At 50.0% G+C, this 13,355-nt stretch overlaps 1 protein-coding gene across 2 annotated transcripts in view; it reads left to right on the top strand.

Moving 5' to 3' along the window:
* The window catches only part of LOC149325274 (uncharacterized), a 37,196-nt gene extending 28,764 nt beyond the window's left edge, over nucleotides 1–8,432 (top strand). For both annotated transcript variants that reach the window (XM_089563907.1, XM_089563906.1), the window contains exons 5-6: nucleotides 4,585–4,736; nucleotides 8,052–8,432. In XM_089563907.1, coding sequence (XP_089420033.1) covers nucleotides 4,585–4,736; nucleotides 8,052–8,272 — 373 coding nt within the window. In that variant the 3' untranslated portion in view covers nucleotides 8,273–8,432. The remainder of the gene's footprint in view (nucleotides 1–4,584; nucleotides 4,737–8,051) is intronic.
* The last annotated feature ends 4,923 nt before the right edge of the window (nucleotides 8,433–13,355 follow it).

Genomic DNA, 13,355 nt, shown 5'->3' with positions numbered 1-13,355 from the left:
CCGGGAGCTCGAATCTGCTCTGGCTGCTAATTCTACACGCTCGGCTCCCGGTGAGGATGCCATTACATACACCACACTTCGCAACCTTCCTGACTGCGCCAAAGAATTCCTCCTTCAAACCTACAATGAGGCCTGGGAGAGCGGCTACTTGCCGAGCTCCTGGACATCCTCCCTTATTTCTATGATCCCAAAACCGGGCAAACCTCCCTCTCTCTCTAACCTCCACCCAATCTCCCTGACGTCGTGCGTTGGTAAGACCCTTGAGCGAATGGCTCTGACTCGCCTCTGATTTTCTTGAGGCACGGGAGTTCTTCCCCCATTCTCTCATTGGCTTCCGACGCCGCGTCTGTGCACAGGACATGTTTCTGATTCTCCAGCAAACGTTCCTGTCCCCTACACCTACTCAAATTTACGCACTTGTGACCGTCGATGTTCGCAAGGCCTTTGACGGTGTTTGCCACGATCACATCCTTTCTCAACTCGCCTCTTTGGATTGTGGCTCCCGCATGTACTCCTATATCCGCTCATTCCTCTCTAAACGTGTGGCTCGCTTTCGAGTAGATACCCACTTGTCTAACCCACACCACCTCACCCGTGGCACTCCTCAAGGTCTCTCTCCTACCCTTTTCAATCTCGCTATGGCCCCTCTCGCCTCCCAGCTAGCTGAAATTCCCGACCTGCATCATATCTTTTACGCCGATGACATCACTCTCTGGTGTTCATCTGGCTCTCCCGGTCACGAACAGGACACCCTGCAACGTGGCCTAGATCTCATCGACTCCTTTCTCACCACCGCTGGCCTCTCTCCTGCTTCATCCATTCCTCCTACCAGCGCTCACACAACCACTTCGTCTCTCTCCACCTTTCTGGCTCTCCCATTCCTGTCGTTACACAGTGCAAAGTTCTTGACTTCCCTTTGCATGCGGCTAAGAATGTGCAAGCCCTCCACCGCGCTGTCACCACCTGCCACTCTGTAACTCACCTCCTGCGGCGCGTGGTCACTCGACGCTCAGGTCTCCACGAGGCTCACGCGTGCCGAGTTGCCCACGCGCTGGCCCTCAACAAGGTCTTGTACTGAGGATAAAAAACAGCGCAAACGGGGACGAAGCAGAGAGAGGGACACGACGCTAACAACCAAGTTTTATTGCAGGTTCACCGGTTAAATACCTCTCGTTCGTGCAAAAAAGGAAGGAAAAAGAAGAAAAAAAACAAGAAAAAAAAAGAGGAAGAGGAAGGCGTGATGGACGAAAAACCACGTGGCGTGAGATTATGCATTCATACATAGATAGTTAATTTCGCTGTCGCGAAGTGAAATGCAAGGGATGCTGACGCACTCTTCACCATTTTGCCGAATGTTGATGGCTTCTTCAATTTCTCTCGTCCGTTGGTCTGGGTAGGTAGATTTGATTGTGGTGTTGCCAAGTTGGGGAGCACATTCATGCTCTCGGCAATGTCTTGCCAGTTCACTGCTGATGGCGCCTTTCAAAGATCTTTTATGCTCTTGCAGCCTTTCATTTAAACAGCGCCCTGTTTGGCCGATGTAGGGCACACCTACATCGGCCAAACAGGCCGCTGTTTAAATGAAAGGCCCCGAGCTTTGGGTGCGTTTGCTAACATGTTTTGGTTTAATGTGATTTTAACGTCCCAAAGTGACTCGGGCTATGAGAGACGCCGTAGTGAGGGGCTCCGGAAATTTCGACCACCTGGGGTTCTAACATGGAGACTCGTGCAACATTACCTAGCCACCGGTGTTTTCCTCGTGTGTGCCGCGGCATGAACTTCGTCCGAGTAGCACTTAGAGGGGTACTTGGAGCTCATCTGCTGCTCCGCAATTGCAAATGGAGGAGCGTAAAAAAACAGAACCACGCGGGCACCCAAAGCGCATAGCTGCGAAGCACCAAAACATCCAAAAACTCAGCTGGCAGCCTGTTGCGCCACTAAGGATAGGTTTTCTTTGACTTCCAGCCTTCGGGTTGTCTTTTTTCTGTCTTCGTCGCATGATAAAAGTGTTGGAGCGGTTTCAAAACAAAACTTATATACTTCAGTATCTAAATCGTGTAACCTTCACGTACAGTCTTTGTCAAAAGTAACCAGGCTGCATGATTTACTTCTAGATCATGCAGTGGAGCCCTTCTTCCCTGAAGCTGAAATGGTCTTTAAAGGTAAGGGCTGGGGGTCTTCTTACATTCCAACACCTTTCGATCTTTAGGAAAGCCACAAGGGCTCCACTATACAAGCTAGAAGCAAACCATGCAGCCTGGTTACTTTTGACAAAGACGGTACGTTTACCACCCTCAGAGATTCAGGTTTTTTCGATTATTTAGTCGTCGCGCTTGCACTTGCCAGATTGGCCGGCGGCTGCAATACCTGTATTTTAGTCCTTGCTCTTTTTTGCCTTATAAGCTTTGTTTTCAGCAACAGTGGTCTTTTTGTGGTTAGGAGCTGGTATATTGATATAAGCAGACTTCAATTTCTCTTCACTGTCCCTTTAATAACCTACGGTCCGCTGCTGACATTTTCTTGCTACGTAACTCATGGGTGGAATTGCGAAGCATGATCGAGGAGATAGAGAAGAAACGCAGAACGGTGGGTGGAAAAATATACCGTGATCCCGCGCGCTATCAAGCACGCGTCAACCACAGCGGGCCTAGCTTTGAGGAAACAAAGTAACAAAGACAGTGGCTGACATATAAAGGCATTTATTGCTACAGCAACAGTAACGACGCCTAGCAACAAAATACGCGACAGAATTGATGTCGTCCGACTAACCGGCATGGTTACGAGAGAAGTTTCGCCCACGCTAGGACAAGGGGAAGCTCAGAGGCCGGGAGGGTCGAGCTCGGGGGAAATTCGTTCCTGCGAGGCCTCGCCCTGCGGCAGAGTAGCCGAAACTTATGCACGCCACGAGTTCCGTAGGCCGAAGAGACGGGGAAGCTTTATGCCCCGTCCCACACAATCAATCCGTCTATTGGCTCTTCAGTACGTGTCTAGCGATGCAGCCGCCCACCCTTGTCAGTTAAGGTCACTAGAAAGGAGGCCACCGCGGGGAAACAAAGCCACAAGGGGACGGAGCGGGGCGAGAAAAAAGAAAGGCGTATAACTGTAGAAAAAAGCGTATAACTGTACCTTAGCGATCCTCACCTATGGGGTAGAGACGTGGACACTAACGAACAGGGTTGAACTTAAACTGAGGGCAGCGAAGTGAGCTATGGAAAGAAAAATTATAGGTGCAACGCTAACAGGAATAAAGAGAGCAGGACGGGTCGGGGAATAAACACTAGTTAATTGCATCCTACTCGAAATCAAGAATCGGTGTGCTTTGGCAGGGCATGTGATGCGAAGGCAGGACAACCTCTGGTCCTTAAGGGTAACGGAGTGGATTCCAAGAGAAGGCATGCGTAGCAGGGGCGGCGAAAGTCAGGTAGGAGGATGAGATCAAGAAGTTTGTGGGGTAAGACGGCCGCAGGTGGCACAGAACAGGTTTAGTTGGAGAGTTATGGGAGAGGCCTATGCCCTGCAGTGGGTGTAGATATATGCTGCCGATGATGATAATGACGGTTATGATACCATCAGGTAAGCGTAGGTATACGACCGGAAATTTGGCACTGCTTAAAGAACAACGATGTGCGCTCTTTCATGTGCTTTTCTTGTCGTACGCCAAGCTTGCGGCCTCATATGATGCCTTCGGCTGCCTTGTGATTTCAAGCCGCTGTGATTTCGCATCTGGCACGAAACGTGTTCAGAAAAATCGTGCCATGAATTATTTTTGTGCCTTCTACGCTATCGACTATAACAAGAAGGACGCGCATGGGCGGATGAAAACAAGTTTCCAGTTTGGAAATGATGATTAGACGAAACGCAAACAGCAAGCATGATCTTCTACAAAGTTCCCTCTGTTGCGGCGTGATGTAGTGGTACAAGATTGCTCTTCAAATGTTTAATGAAGCTTGCTAATCGAGATCCGCAAGTTGAAAAGTGAGCACGGAGGATATTCTTTTAGCAGAAAAGAAAAAGGCCTAAATTAATTGAGCAGAACACATCTTGCGTCAGAGATCATTACTGCCACTTTTGGGTGCTTCAAACGATGTGTCTCGGCTTTTTTTTTCAGTAGTTTCATGGATGCGGTCGCTGGTTAAAAGAGTTTAAAGAACTGCCGAATGAAAATAGGGAACAGTGTGATGCAGACGTTAGAAAGAAGCAGAGATAATGACGTCATGAAAAAGCCTTCTTAGGAATGAAAGAAAAAGAAAGGTCTTTAGTTCGAAGCCGAAAGCAATCTTTAAGGTACGTTCTCTGAGCTCATCACTGCCAGCCGATGCATGAAATCATATGGTATGTTCAAGCCCAGAACGAGAGAACTCCGCTGCCGTGATTCGTTTTCCGACGAGTGATGAACCCGATCGGTAAGCAACTGATTTTTGCCCGCAGAAAAACCAGTCGCTCGCCACTAGACAATAGGAATGCTACGAGGTTGTGCTCGGCGGGGCGAATCTCACTCGCTCTTGACGCCGAATGGCCGTGTCAATGTACCATGAGCGTACTGTTAGGTAGGTTTCTCTATTTAAGCGCTTCTTCCTTGTGCAGCGACAACCGGCTGAGCACGCTGTCGCCGTCGCTGTTCGACAAAATGGTGAGCCTGCGCCGGGTGTACCTCAACGGCAACCGGCTCACCACCCTGGACAGGGGCGTCTGGTCGGCCGTCTGGAGCAACCCCAGGCTGGGCGTCGAGCTGCACGGTGAGGGAACTGTGCCCACACGGGTGGCAGCGAGTCACGTATGCGCCACCATCGAAAGTCTTAAACGGGGTGCAAGTCTCCCCGTATGGGGTACCAGGTGTTGATAGCATAAGTGCTGCAGTCTCTTGCTGGACACAAACTATACGTATGTCTTCTGGTCAAGTAGGAGAGTAATACTTGGTAGGAAGACAGCGCTAAACAGCCACAGGGGAGGACAAGACACAAAAGAACGCTACTATCAACTGATTTATTTTGCCATCAAGTCACATTTATATAACCAGCCAGTCACATCACATGTCACACTTTGCAGCGCCAGCTATTTTAGACTAACAGATAACAGATATCTGTTATCTGTTATCTGTTAGTTAACAGATAACAGATATCTGTTAGTCTAAAATAGCTGGCGCTGCAATGTGTGACATGTGATGTGACTGGCTGGTTATATAAATGTGACTTGATGGCAAAATAAATCAGTTGATAGTAGCGTTCTTTGGTGTCTTGTCCTCCCCTGTGGTTGTCGTTTTTGCGCTTTCTTCCTACCAAGTATGAATAACTAACCAGCCCAGCACCATGTTTTATTGAAATTTATGAGAGTAAGCTTGCGGCTGAAGTTAGGACCACTCAGGTAAGCCTATTAACGCAGTAGCGTTGAGGCTCGTGCTCTGCAAAAAACCCTGCGTCGTCGTCGGCGTCGGCGTTGTGGGCGCAGAATCGTCGGAGAAGCAACCTTGGTGGGCGGACTACGTCAGGTGACCTTGTGGCGTCATCACAACCTGCCCACTGGATTGTGAAACGTTGCAGGCGGCAGTTAATGATTGGTCGCGAGACGCTGCTTGGGAAAAGCATTCCTGGGTCTCACAATACCCACAAGTGGCAGTACCTTCCATCGCAGGGCAGTGGCGCATCGCTTGACCACTGCACCACTGGAACAGGAGTGGTACGAGGACTCGTACAATTTCGCATATATGAGCATTAACCCATTAAGCTATTGCGTCATACCCCTAAGGCCAAGCTTAAGAGTCCCCTCTAATTTTTTTTCTGACACCGCGAATGACTTAGGGTATCTTCGATTGGTCGCTTCGATCCTCTGACGCATGCAGAGCGCGAAGATCGGGGCGAGCTCTGATACGAGTTGGAGGATCCGTCAAGCCGAATATTCGAGTTGTTCTGAAAATGTGATGAAAACGAAACCTCAAAGCCTTTCGTTTTTTGCCGACTGGTAGCAACGTTCGGCGCATTTTATTTATTCATACCATTCCTTTAAAGCACGTCCATATTCCATCCTCAGAGCACTCGCTGGCAAAGAACTATTCGAACCGCACTGCATCATATCTTTAGTTGGGCCTGTGTTTCCATCACACGATAAATTCGTCAGGTGACCTTGCCACTGCGAGCCGCAAAAACAAAACTTTCGCAACGCGCTCGCTGACCCTTTCACAGTAACACTGCACTGCATTTGCACACGCACGGAAGTGGAGTCGCTGGGACGTACCAAAAATCCAGGCGCAGCGGCATCGGAGAAGGCGACTCGTGCTAAGCTTTTTCTATGGTGGCAAACGCTGCTGCTGCAGACAGCGACGCCGCTTGTAACGGATACACATCTAATCATCTTAGCACGCTCCGCTCGCCACCGACGCATGTATCTCATTACCCACCGTTTCGCTTCGAGCCGTGCTGTTGCGTTACGGTTGCTTAGCGGAGCTGGTCGTCGCTTCCTCGTGATCCAGGCGAGGCGGTGATCGCTAGTGCTGTTAAACACAGCGAAGGAACGTCCCGAGACTGCGGCACATACTGTAGAGCTTCGTTGACTTGAAGCTTGTGCGGAACTCGAGGGAAAGAATATCAGAACGCAGTCGCTTCGCTGGCTTCGGCGCCTGCCATCGGGCTGAGCGCTCCAGAACGCTCTGAAACGACCAGCCGAAGAAACCAATAATGTGGCGCTGCCACGCACTCATTGCGGCGCGCAAACGCCAAACTGCACGAAAGAGTGCTCATGGAATGCTTTCGGCTTTGTGAGAGCTTAATCCATTATATGGTGCCTCTTCCTTTTTTAATTCCCTACTTGATCCATCGGTGGGCTGTTGAGCGCCCACCGAGAGTGAACAGTTAGTGCGCTTTTCCTCTCCTCACTACTCATTATTATCATTGTAATAACAAGGCGGTAATAAGAGGGCACGCGCAACGAAGGAAAGAACCAAACTGCTCCGTCGTGTAGGATGCACGCTCATGACAAGGCGTTCGAGGGAGAAAAAAGACTGAATGCCGCTTCACGGCCGCTAAACCTGTCTGCTGCAGAATGAATTTAAGGTTCGCACCTCCTCCTCTAGCAGTAGCAATCCCAGAGAAGCGGAGAGGACGATAGAAGCAAGACAGGAGAGGAGGATAATCAAGTTCACCATATCATTTCGCTATTACAAGCACGTTTTAATTAGCCGATCAGAGTAATCGAATAATGATTAGCGACTTACAACTTGAAACATTAGATAGTCATAATATTGAACTTTCAGAGATAGAGGGAGAGAGAGAGAGAGAGAAAAGGACGGAAAGGCAGGGAGGTTAACCAGGCGATGCCCAGTTGGCTACCCTACACTTGGGGAGGGGAACAAAGGGGAAAAAAGGAAAAAGAGCGGCAAAGAAATGAGTCTGTCAAGTGTCCATCGACCACAACAATCACCTCAAAAATGGGCTGTTTTCTGTGATTCAAAAGCTGCCCTACAATGTCTTCAATCTGCCTTGAGACATAGCGACCATGAGCAACTTATAGCGGAGATACGATATCTGCATCACCAGGCAATTGAACAAGACCATGAAATCATCTTCCAGTGGGTACCAGGCCATAGCGGCATTGTTGGTAACGCCTTAGCTGACGATGCTGCTCGATCGGCTCACGAGAGATAGCAGTTCCATTTTCCTAAGCGTGTAGAAAAATGGTTCCCCCGCAGCAACGTTCCCTCTATTACTACCTGCTATGCCACAATGGTTCATCCCCTGCGATCGACGGACTCCCGAAGATTCATAAGCCCGGATGTCCCGTTGCGCCCTATTGTAGACTTCACCCGTTCGCCTCTCAGAACTTGTCATAATTTTTGCACCGCGTTATCTCCCTTCTCCTAGGCAAAAGATCTACAGATATACGCAACACCCAGGACTTCATCAAAAAGAAACTTACTAATATCATGTATTCTTTTCATTTTTTATGATGGTTTCGAACTGCGGGCACTTTTCGAAGATTTTCTGTTAGAAACCCGTGGACAGGAAATCAGCGAGCGCGATTCCAGGCAGACAGTTCAGAATGTGTCCGTGTACATCTCGCAGGCAACCCTGTGGTGTGCGACTCTCGGCTGTGCTGGCTGGCGCGCCTGGTGCCCCGGGAGTGCCTCAGCCTGGACTGCCAGCGCTCGCCCGCCGACTACCGGCAGGTGGACGGGCGCTGCAACGCACCCCCGGCGCTCGCGGGACGCCACCTGGCGCACGTGGACTGCGACGCTCTCGCCTGCGGCCATGGATGCGGCAACGAGCTGAGCTCCATCTGGTGAATGCCCGTGCAGTAGGGGGCTCCTTCCAGCCACCCCATCGCTGGAGTGTCTCTCCTTGTTCGGCCAAACGAGAGGGACGTGCAGCGAGCAAGAAATCCTCGATGAAGCTTGTAGAAAAACACCTCGCAAGGAATAATAATATTTATTTCTACCTTGAAAAGCTAAGTCGTACAAAAAAGCCGAAGGCCCATATCAAGGGGACCCGCCGCGGTGGCTCAGTGGCAAGGCGCTCGTCTACCGAGCCGGAGTACCCGGGTTCGAACCCGACCGCGGCGGCCGCGTTTCGATGGAGAGGCTCCCGTGTGCTGTGCGATGTCAGTGCACGTTAAAGATCCCCAGGTGGTCGAAGTTATTCCGGAGACCTCCACTACGGCACCTCTTTCTCTCTTTCTTCTTTCACTCCCACCTTCCTCCCTTCCCTTACGGCGCGGTTCAGGTGTTCGCCGAGATATGTGTGACAGATATTGCGCCATTTCCTTCCCTCAAAAACCAATTTACCCATACCAAGGGGCTACAGGGCACCCGCATTGGAGAAATGCGTAAGCATGACGTCGCTCTCACCATGATGGTGACATAACACTTCCACACTTTTCACGTCAACTGAGGCTCGTCGTCGGAAGTCGAGACCCTCAAACCGGAAGTCAATCACTTATCGATCATTTATCGATACCTTATCGATACCTTACCGATATCACAATTATTTGTCTTTATGAAGTTTCATCACTTGCCCATCAGAGTTTTCAAACTTCGCGCCACGCTTCGTTTTCAAATTTGGCTCCACGCGTTGGCTCCGCCCGCACTTTCGGTCACGTGTTGCCACACTTCCGGCGTTTTCAAATTTGGCGCCACTTGCGCTCCGTCCCCGCACAATTTTTGGACATTTTTGGCTCTAATTAATTAATTAATTAAGCCACCTCAACCCCCCATTCCCCGTACGAGATTTTCGGATGCTCTATCAGATGGTGCCATTCATTTTCGCGTAAACCTATTCGTTCGGACGTAATCGTGCGGACAATCTCGTGCAAACGTAGCCATACAATGCTTACTCAAAAAGAAACGCACATAACGGTTACCACTGTATAGCGCAAGATACAGCGACAGCGGTTGAGGTATTTCGGGATGTGTTGAGAGCGACTAGCCTATGTGCATAGTTATAGAGCACTCTTCCTTCGATCCCGTCATACTGTCCGTCCTCCTTCCACGGTAACCACCTTCGGTAACCGCCTTCGGGGTGAATGCCGTGGTAACTACACCCCGGATACACGTTCCTCGGCTCTCGCCAAACCCTTCTCTTTCCACAGTAACTACCCTCGGGGTGTGTCCCATGGCGCGCACTGAGAGCGTGCGGTATGAATACCCCAGTGGGTGGTATACTGGCTCAGCGGAAGCAATAAAGTACTGACATCGCAGGTCTCAAACACCGCAAGAAGCTGGAGCTGTACCCCTCTCGCGCCGAGCTGTCTTCAGTATCCCCTCTGAAGTCTGTCCCAGAAGATCCCTCATGAACCCTAAGAGGTGTAGTTTACGTTGTAAAAACATGTTTACTGTGGCTAAGCGTACAGAGGGCGTGCGTCTTGGCGGCGACAGAATCTGTTTGATGTTTTCCAGGTTGAAGCTGGCCCGAGTGGTGCTCCGAAATGCGCAGACCACCGAGCGTAGCATTGTCAAAAGTAGGCGAAAGGAGAGAGAGAGAGAGAGAGACTTTAATGAATAAAGGAGAGGTTTACCTGGTTATGAGCCTGGCATGCTACTCCAGAAGGCGAAGAGAGGGCTCACTCTGTCCCATGGGGATGGGTTGCCAGTGAAATGTGCGATGTATCTCCGGCGTCAGCAGGACATCACTGTAGAGACGAGCAGGGCGACCAGCCCTGCTGATTACCGTGTCGACTGCGCTCCATTAGACGCTTGCAGGGTCATCATCATCATCGTCCGCCTGACTACGCGCTTATTGCACTGCAAAGTTCTCTCCCATAGCTCTTCAAATAGCTTTGCCATGTGCCAGCTGCGGCGACCCTATACCCGCAGACTTCTTAATCTCATCCGCCCACCTAACTTTCTGCCGCCCCCTGCCACGCTTCCACCTCTTAGAATCCACTCAGTTACCCTTAAGGACCAGCGGCTGTCTTGCCTTCGAATTACATGCCCTGTCCAAGCCCACTTTTTCCTCGTGATATGGACTAGGATGTCATTAACCCGCGTTTGTTCCCTCACCCACACTGCCCGCTTCCAGTCTGTTAACGTTACATCTTTATTTTCCTTTCCATAATTCGCTGCGTTTTCAACTTAACGTTATCCTCCGCGTTCCTGCCCCATAGGTTAGTACCAGCAAAATCCACCTGTTGTATACTTTTCTGGGGATATTCGTAAACTGAGAGAACCTGCCAAATGCGCTCCACCCCATTCTTATTCTTCTAGTTATTTCCCTGTCATGATCGAGATCTACGGTCCCTACATACAGTAACACGTGCCAAATCCTGGCGCCCTGATTGGTTTCCTCGAAGCGCGAAGGCTACTTGAGCCTCACGCCGTCCGCGGAGTGATCAAGATCGTAAGTGCGCGCCCGTGAAGCCGAAGCCACCGTCCGTAGGAAACAGGCCAACCACGATGGCGCCAGTCAGGCATTTCATCGTCTGTTCAACGCCAAAGCGTTAGGCGTTGCGTGTTCATTGCGCCAGAGACACTCAATGATGCTGTAAATTTCAGTGGTGATAGCTATACGCTTAACTTATGCACTCATCAGTACAATCACGGAGAGGTGAGATGGAGGGCTGAGATTGGCAACGTCTTTGATGGTCGCCTGGTAATTTTGAAGGTGAAAGCCTTATATGGCCCATTATCAACGAAACCCGGCGTCGTCGTCAGCGGGAAAAGTGGCCCACGCAACTACCAGTGACGTCATCAACCATAAAGAAACATTTCTTTCGAAGGTGCGGGGAATTGAACCAAGCACCTGCAAATTAAAATGCGGGCACGCACCTGGCCGCGTTGCCCCATGGCTAATAAAGGGAAGCCTAGTGTTTGCGTTACTTTGCGACTGTATGCTAATGAGTAGGTGTGTGATGTCAGTGCACGTTAAAGAACCCCAGGTGGTCGAAATTTCCGGAGCCCTCCACTACGGCGTCCCTCATAGCCTCAGTTGCTTTCGGACGTTAAACCGCAATAAACCAAACCAAACGAAATTAGAAAGGAAGGGAAAAATAAAAACAAGAAAATTAATTCCTCCTTCTTCAAAACACGAGGGTAGTCTTAAGTGCCCTCCATAATTTTTCGCTCGAGATCCTCCGAGTTTTCTTCTGCATCAATATAAACATTATACCAATAAAAATACCTGAACAATTTCGCCATCCATTGCTTCGCCTACATTTCCATATAAAATAGAGACGTTTAGCACAGCGAGGTTGGCGAAGCGTTACCGCGATTCGCTTATGCAGAGGCTGAATGCGCATGCGCAGGGACTATGTGCGCTTGCAGTTGTCGCCCGCGCCGGTCGTCAGCGCCAACTGCACTTGCACCACCCTTACACGGTAAAACGGTACATGTGCAGGTAGAGCCTCGTGGATGCGGGATGCGGGTTGCCGAAGTCTTCGCACCAGGTCTCGCACAGCACTGCGTATGCCGCCAGACTGAAGCCGGACGTCCCACACTTAGTATCGTGGTGCTTGGAACCTCACCAGACTAGCGTCCAATACTGTCCAGCCTGTGTTCACTTGTTTGACGAATGGATTCGGCCGTGCAGTGGCCATAAAGAGACCGTAGCTTCGCAATGGATCTTCATTTGGGAGGCCTACATAGCGGAGCATTTTAACCCTTACCTTCAAACCTTCAGACTGCAGCAGTGGCCTGGTGGTTAGAGCATCCGCCTCGCATGCAGGAGGTGCGGGGTTCGATCCCCAGTGCCGCCGGGTACCCACCGGTGACACAATGGGTACAAGCTTTGCCCTGCCTGGTGCTCGGCTTCTTTAAGGTGAAATGCTTGGGAAATGGGTCTCTGACCCCCACCTTGAGTAGAAGAAAAATACCTTGTGCTGTGGCGCTCTTTGGCCACAGGTGCCCTTGCGCCATGAAAATCACTACCATCATCACCTTCAAGCCTTAACCTCAAGCGACCTTGAGCCATCACCGTATAATAAATTGAATTGCTCCTCCGTCGACCGCGCTTTTTCTAACTATCTATAAGCATTAAAAAGAAAGATGCTGGATTTGCGTATCAATAAGGGACGGCACTGTCCTCCAGAAAGTGGACGTAAGGGAGTGCCTAGAGTTTGATACGGAGTTTCATAGCTGGGATCATCAAAGGACTCTGCAGTGAGGATCATCCGTTCATGGTTTGAAATGTGTAGTGATGAGTTTCGGGTACGCAAGCTTCAATCGTGATACGTGCCACGCCCTAAATCTTGTGCGCATGCCCATCCCAGCGATGGACCCTTTGAGACCTTGCACCGAAGGCACACCAAACGATGGTGATTGACGTCCTGCGAAACCAAGACTCAAGCTGTCCCCAGCGATCTCGACTTGTTAAGCCAGAGGCTGACGCTAGTACAGCATCCGGCGACAAACGCCGCGTCTTTTGGACAGGGACCTTGGGCCACAGCTCGCCAACGGCTGTGCGTCTGACTAATCGCTACTGTTGCAGAGGTTGAGTTGCGTGTATCATTTTCTCGTGATTCGCAAGCCAGAGGTTCATCAAGAGCGAAAATAAAAAAAAACACTTAAAAATACACAGCATGGTGGAGACAACTGAGCCTGCTGCTTCTTCGGGCGATTTGAAATTTGCTAGCAGGATAGCGATCTCAGGAGATTTCTTGCGGTAACAACCTAATTTTGTAACACAGGCAAAAATTACTTATAGATTTTATTAAAACATCCCAGCTTCCTAAATGCAGAAAGAACTAAGTGGCGGGGACAAAAGGCGCAAACTAGTACATGGCAAGGTTTCCTAATCCCCAGCAATGTTCGCAACGCGGCGTTCGTAACCTCAAAATATTTAAAGTCAATCGAATCAATAGAACAAAAATAACCAAGAACACTTCAAAAAAAAAAAAAAACGGCGATTCAACATAATTCCTAGGACATGTACGCAACA

This window comes from Amblyomma mixtum, chromosome 10 (assembly GCF_055824585.1).
Source record: "Amblyomma mixtum isolate Tamu chromosome 10, ASM5582458v1, whole genome shotgun sequence".
Lineage (NCBI taxonomy): Eukaryota > Metazoa > Arthropoda > Arachnida > Ixodida > Ixodidae > Amblyomma > Amblyomma mixtum.
This window is presented reverse-complemented; position numbering and strand designations above follow the sequence as displayed.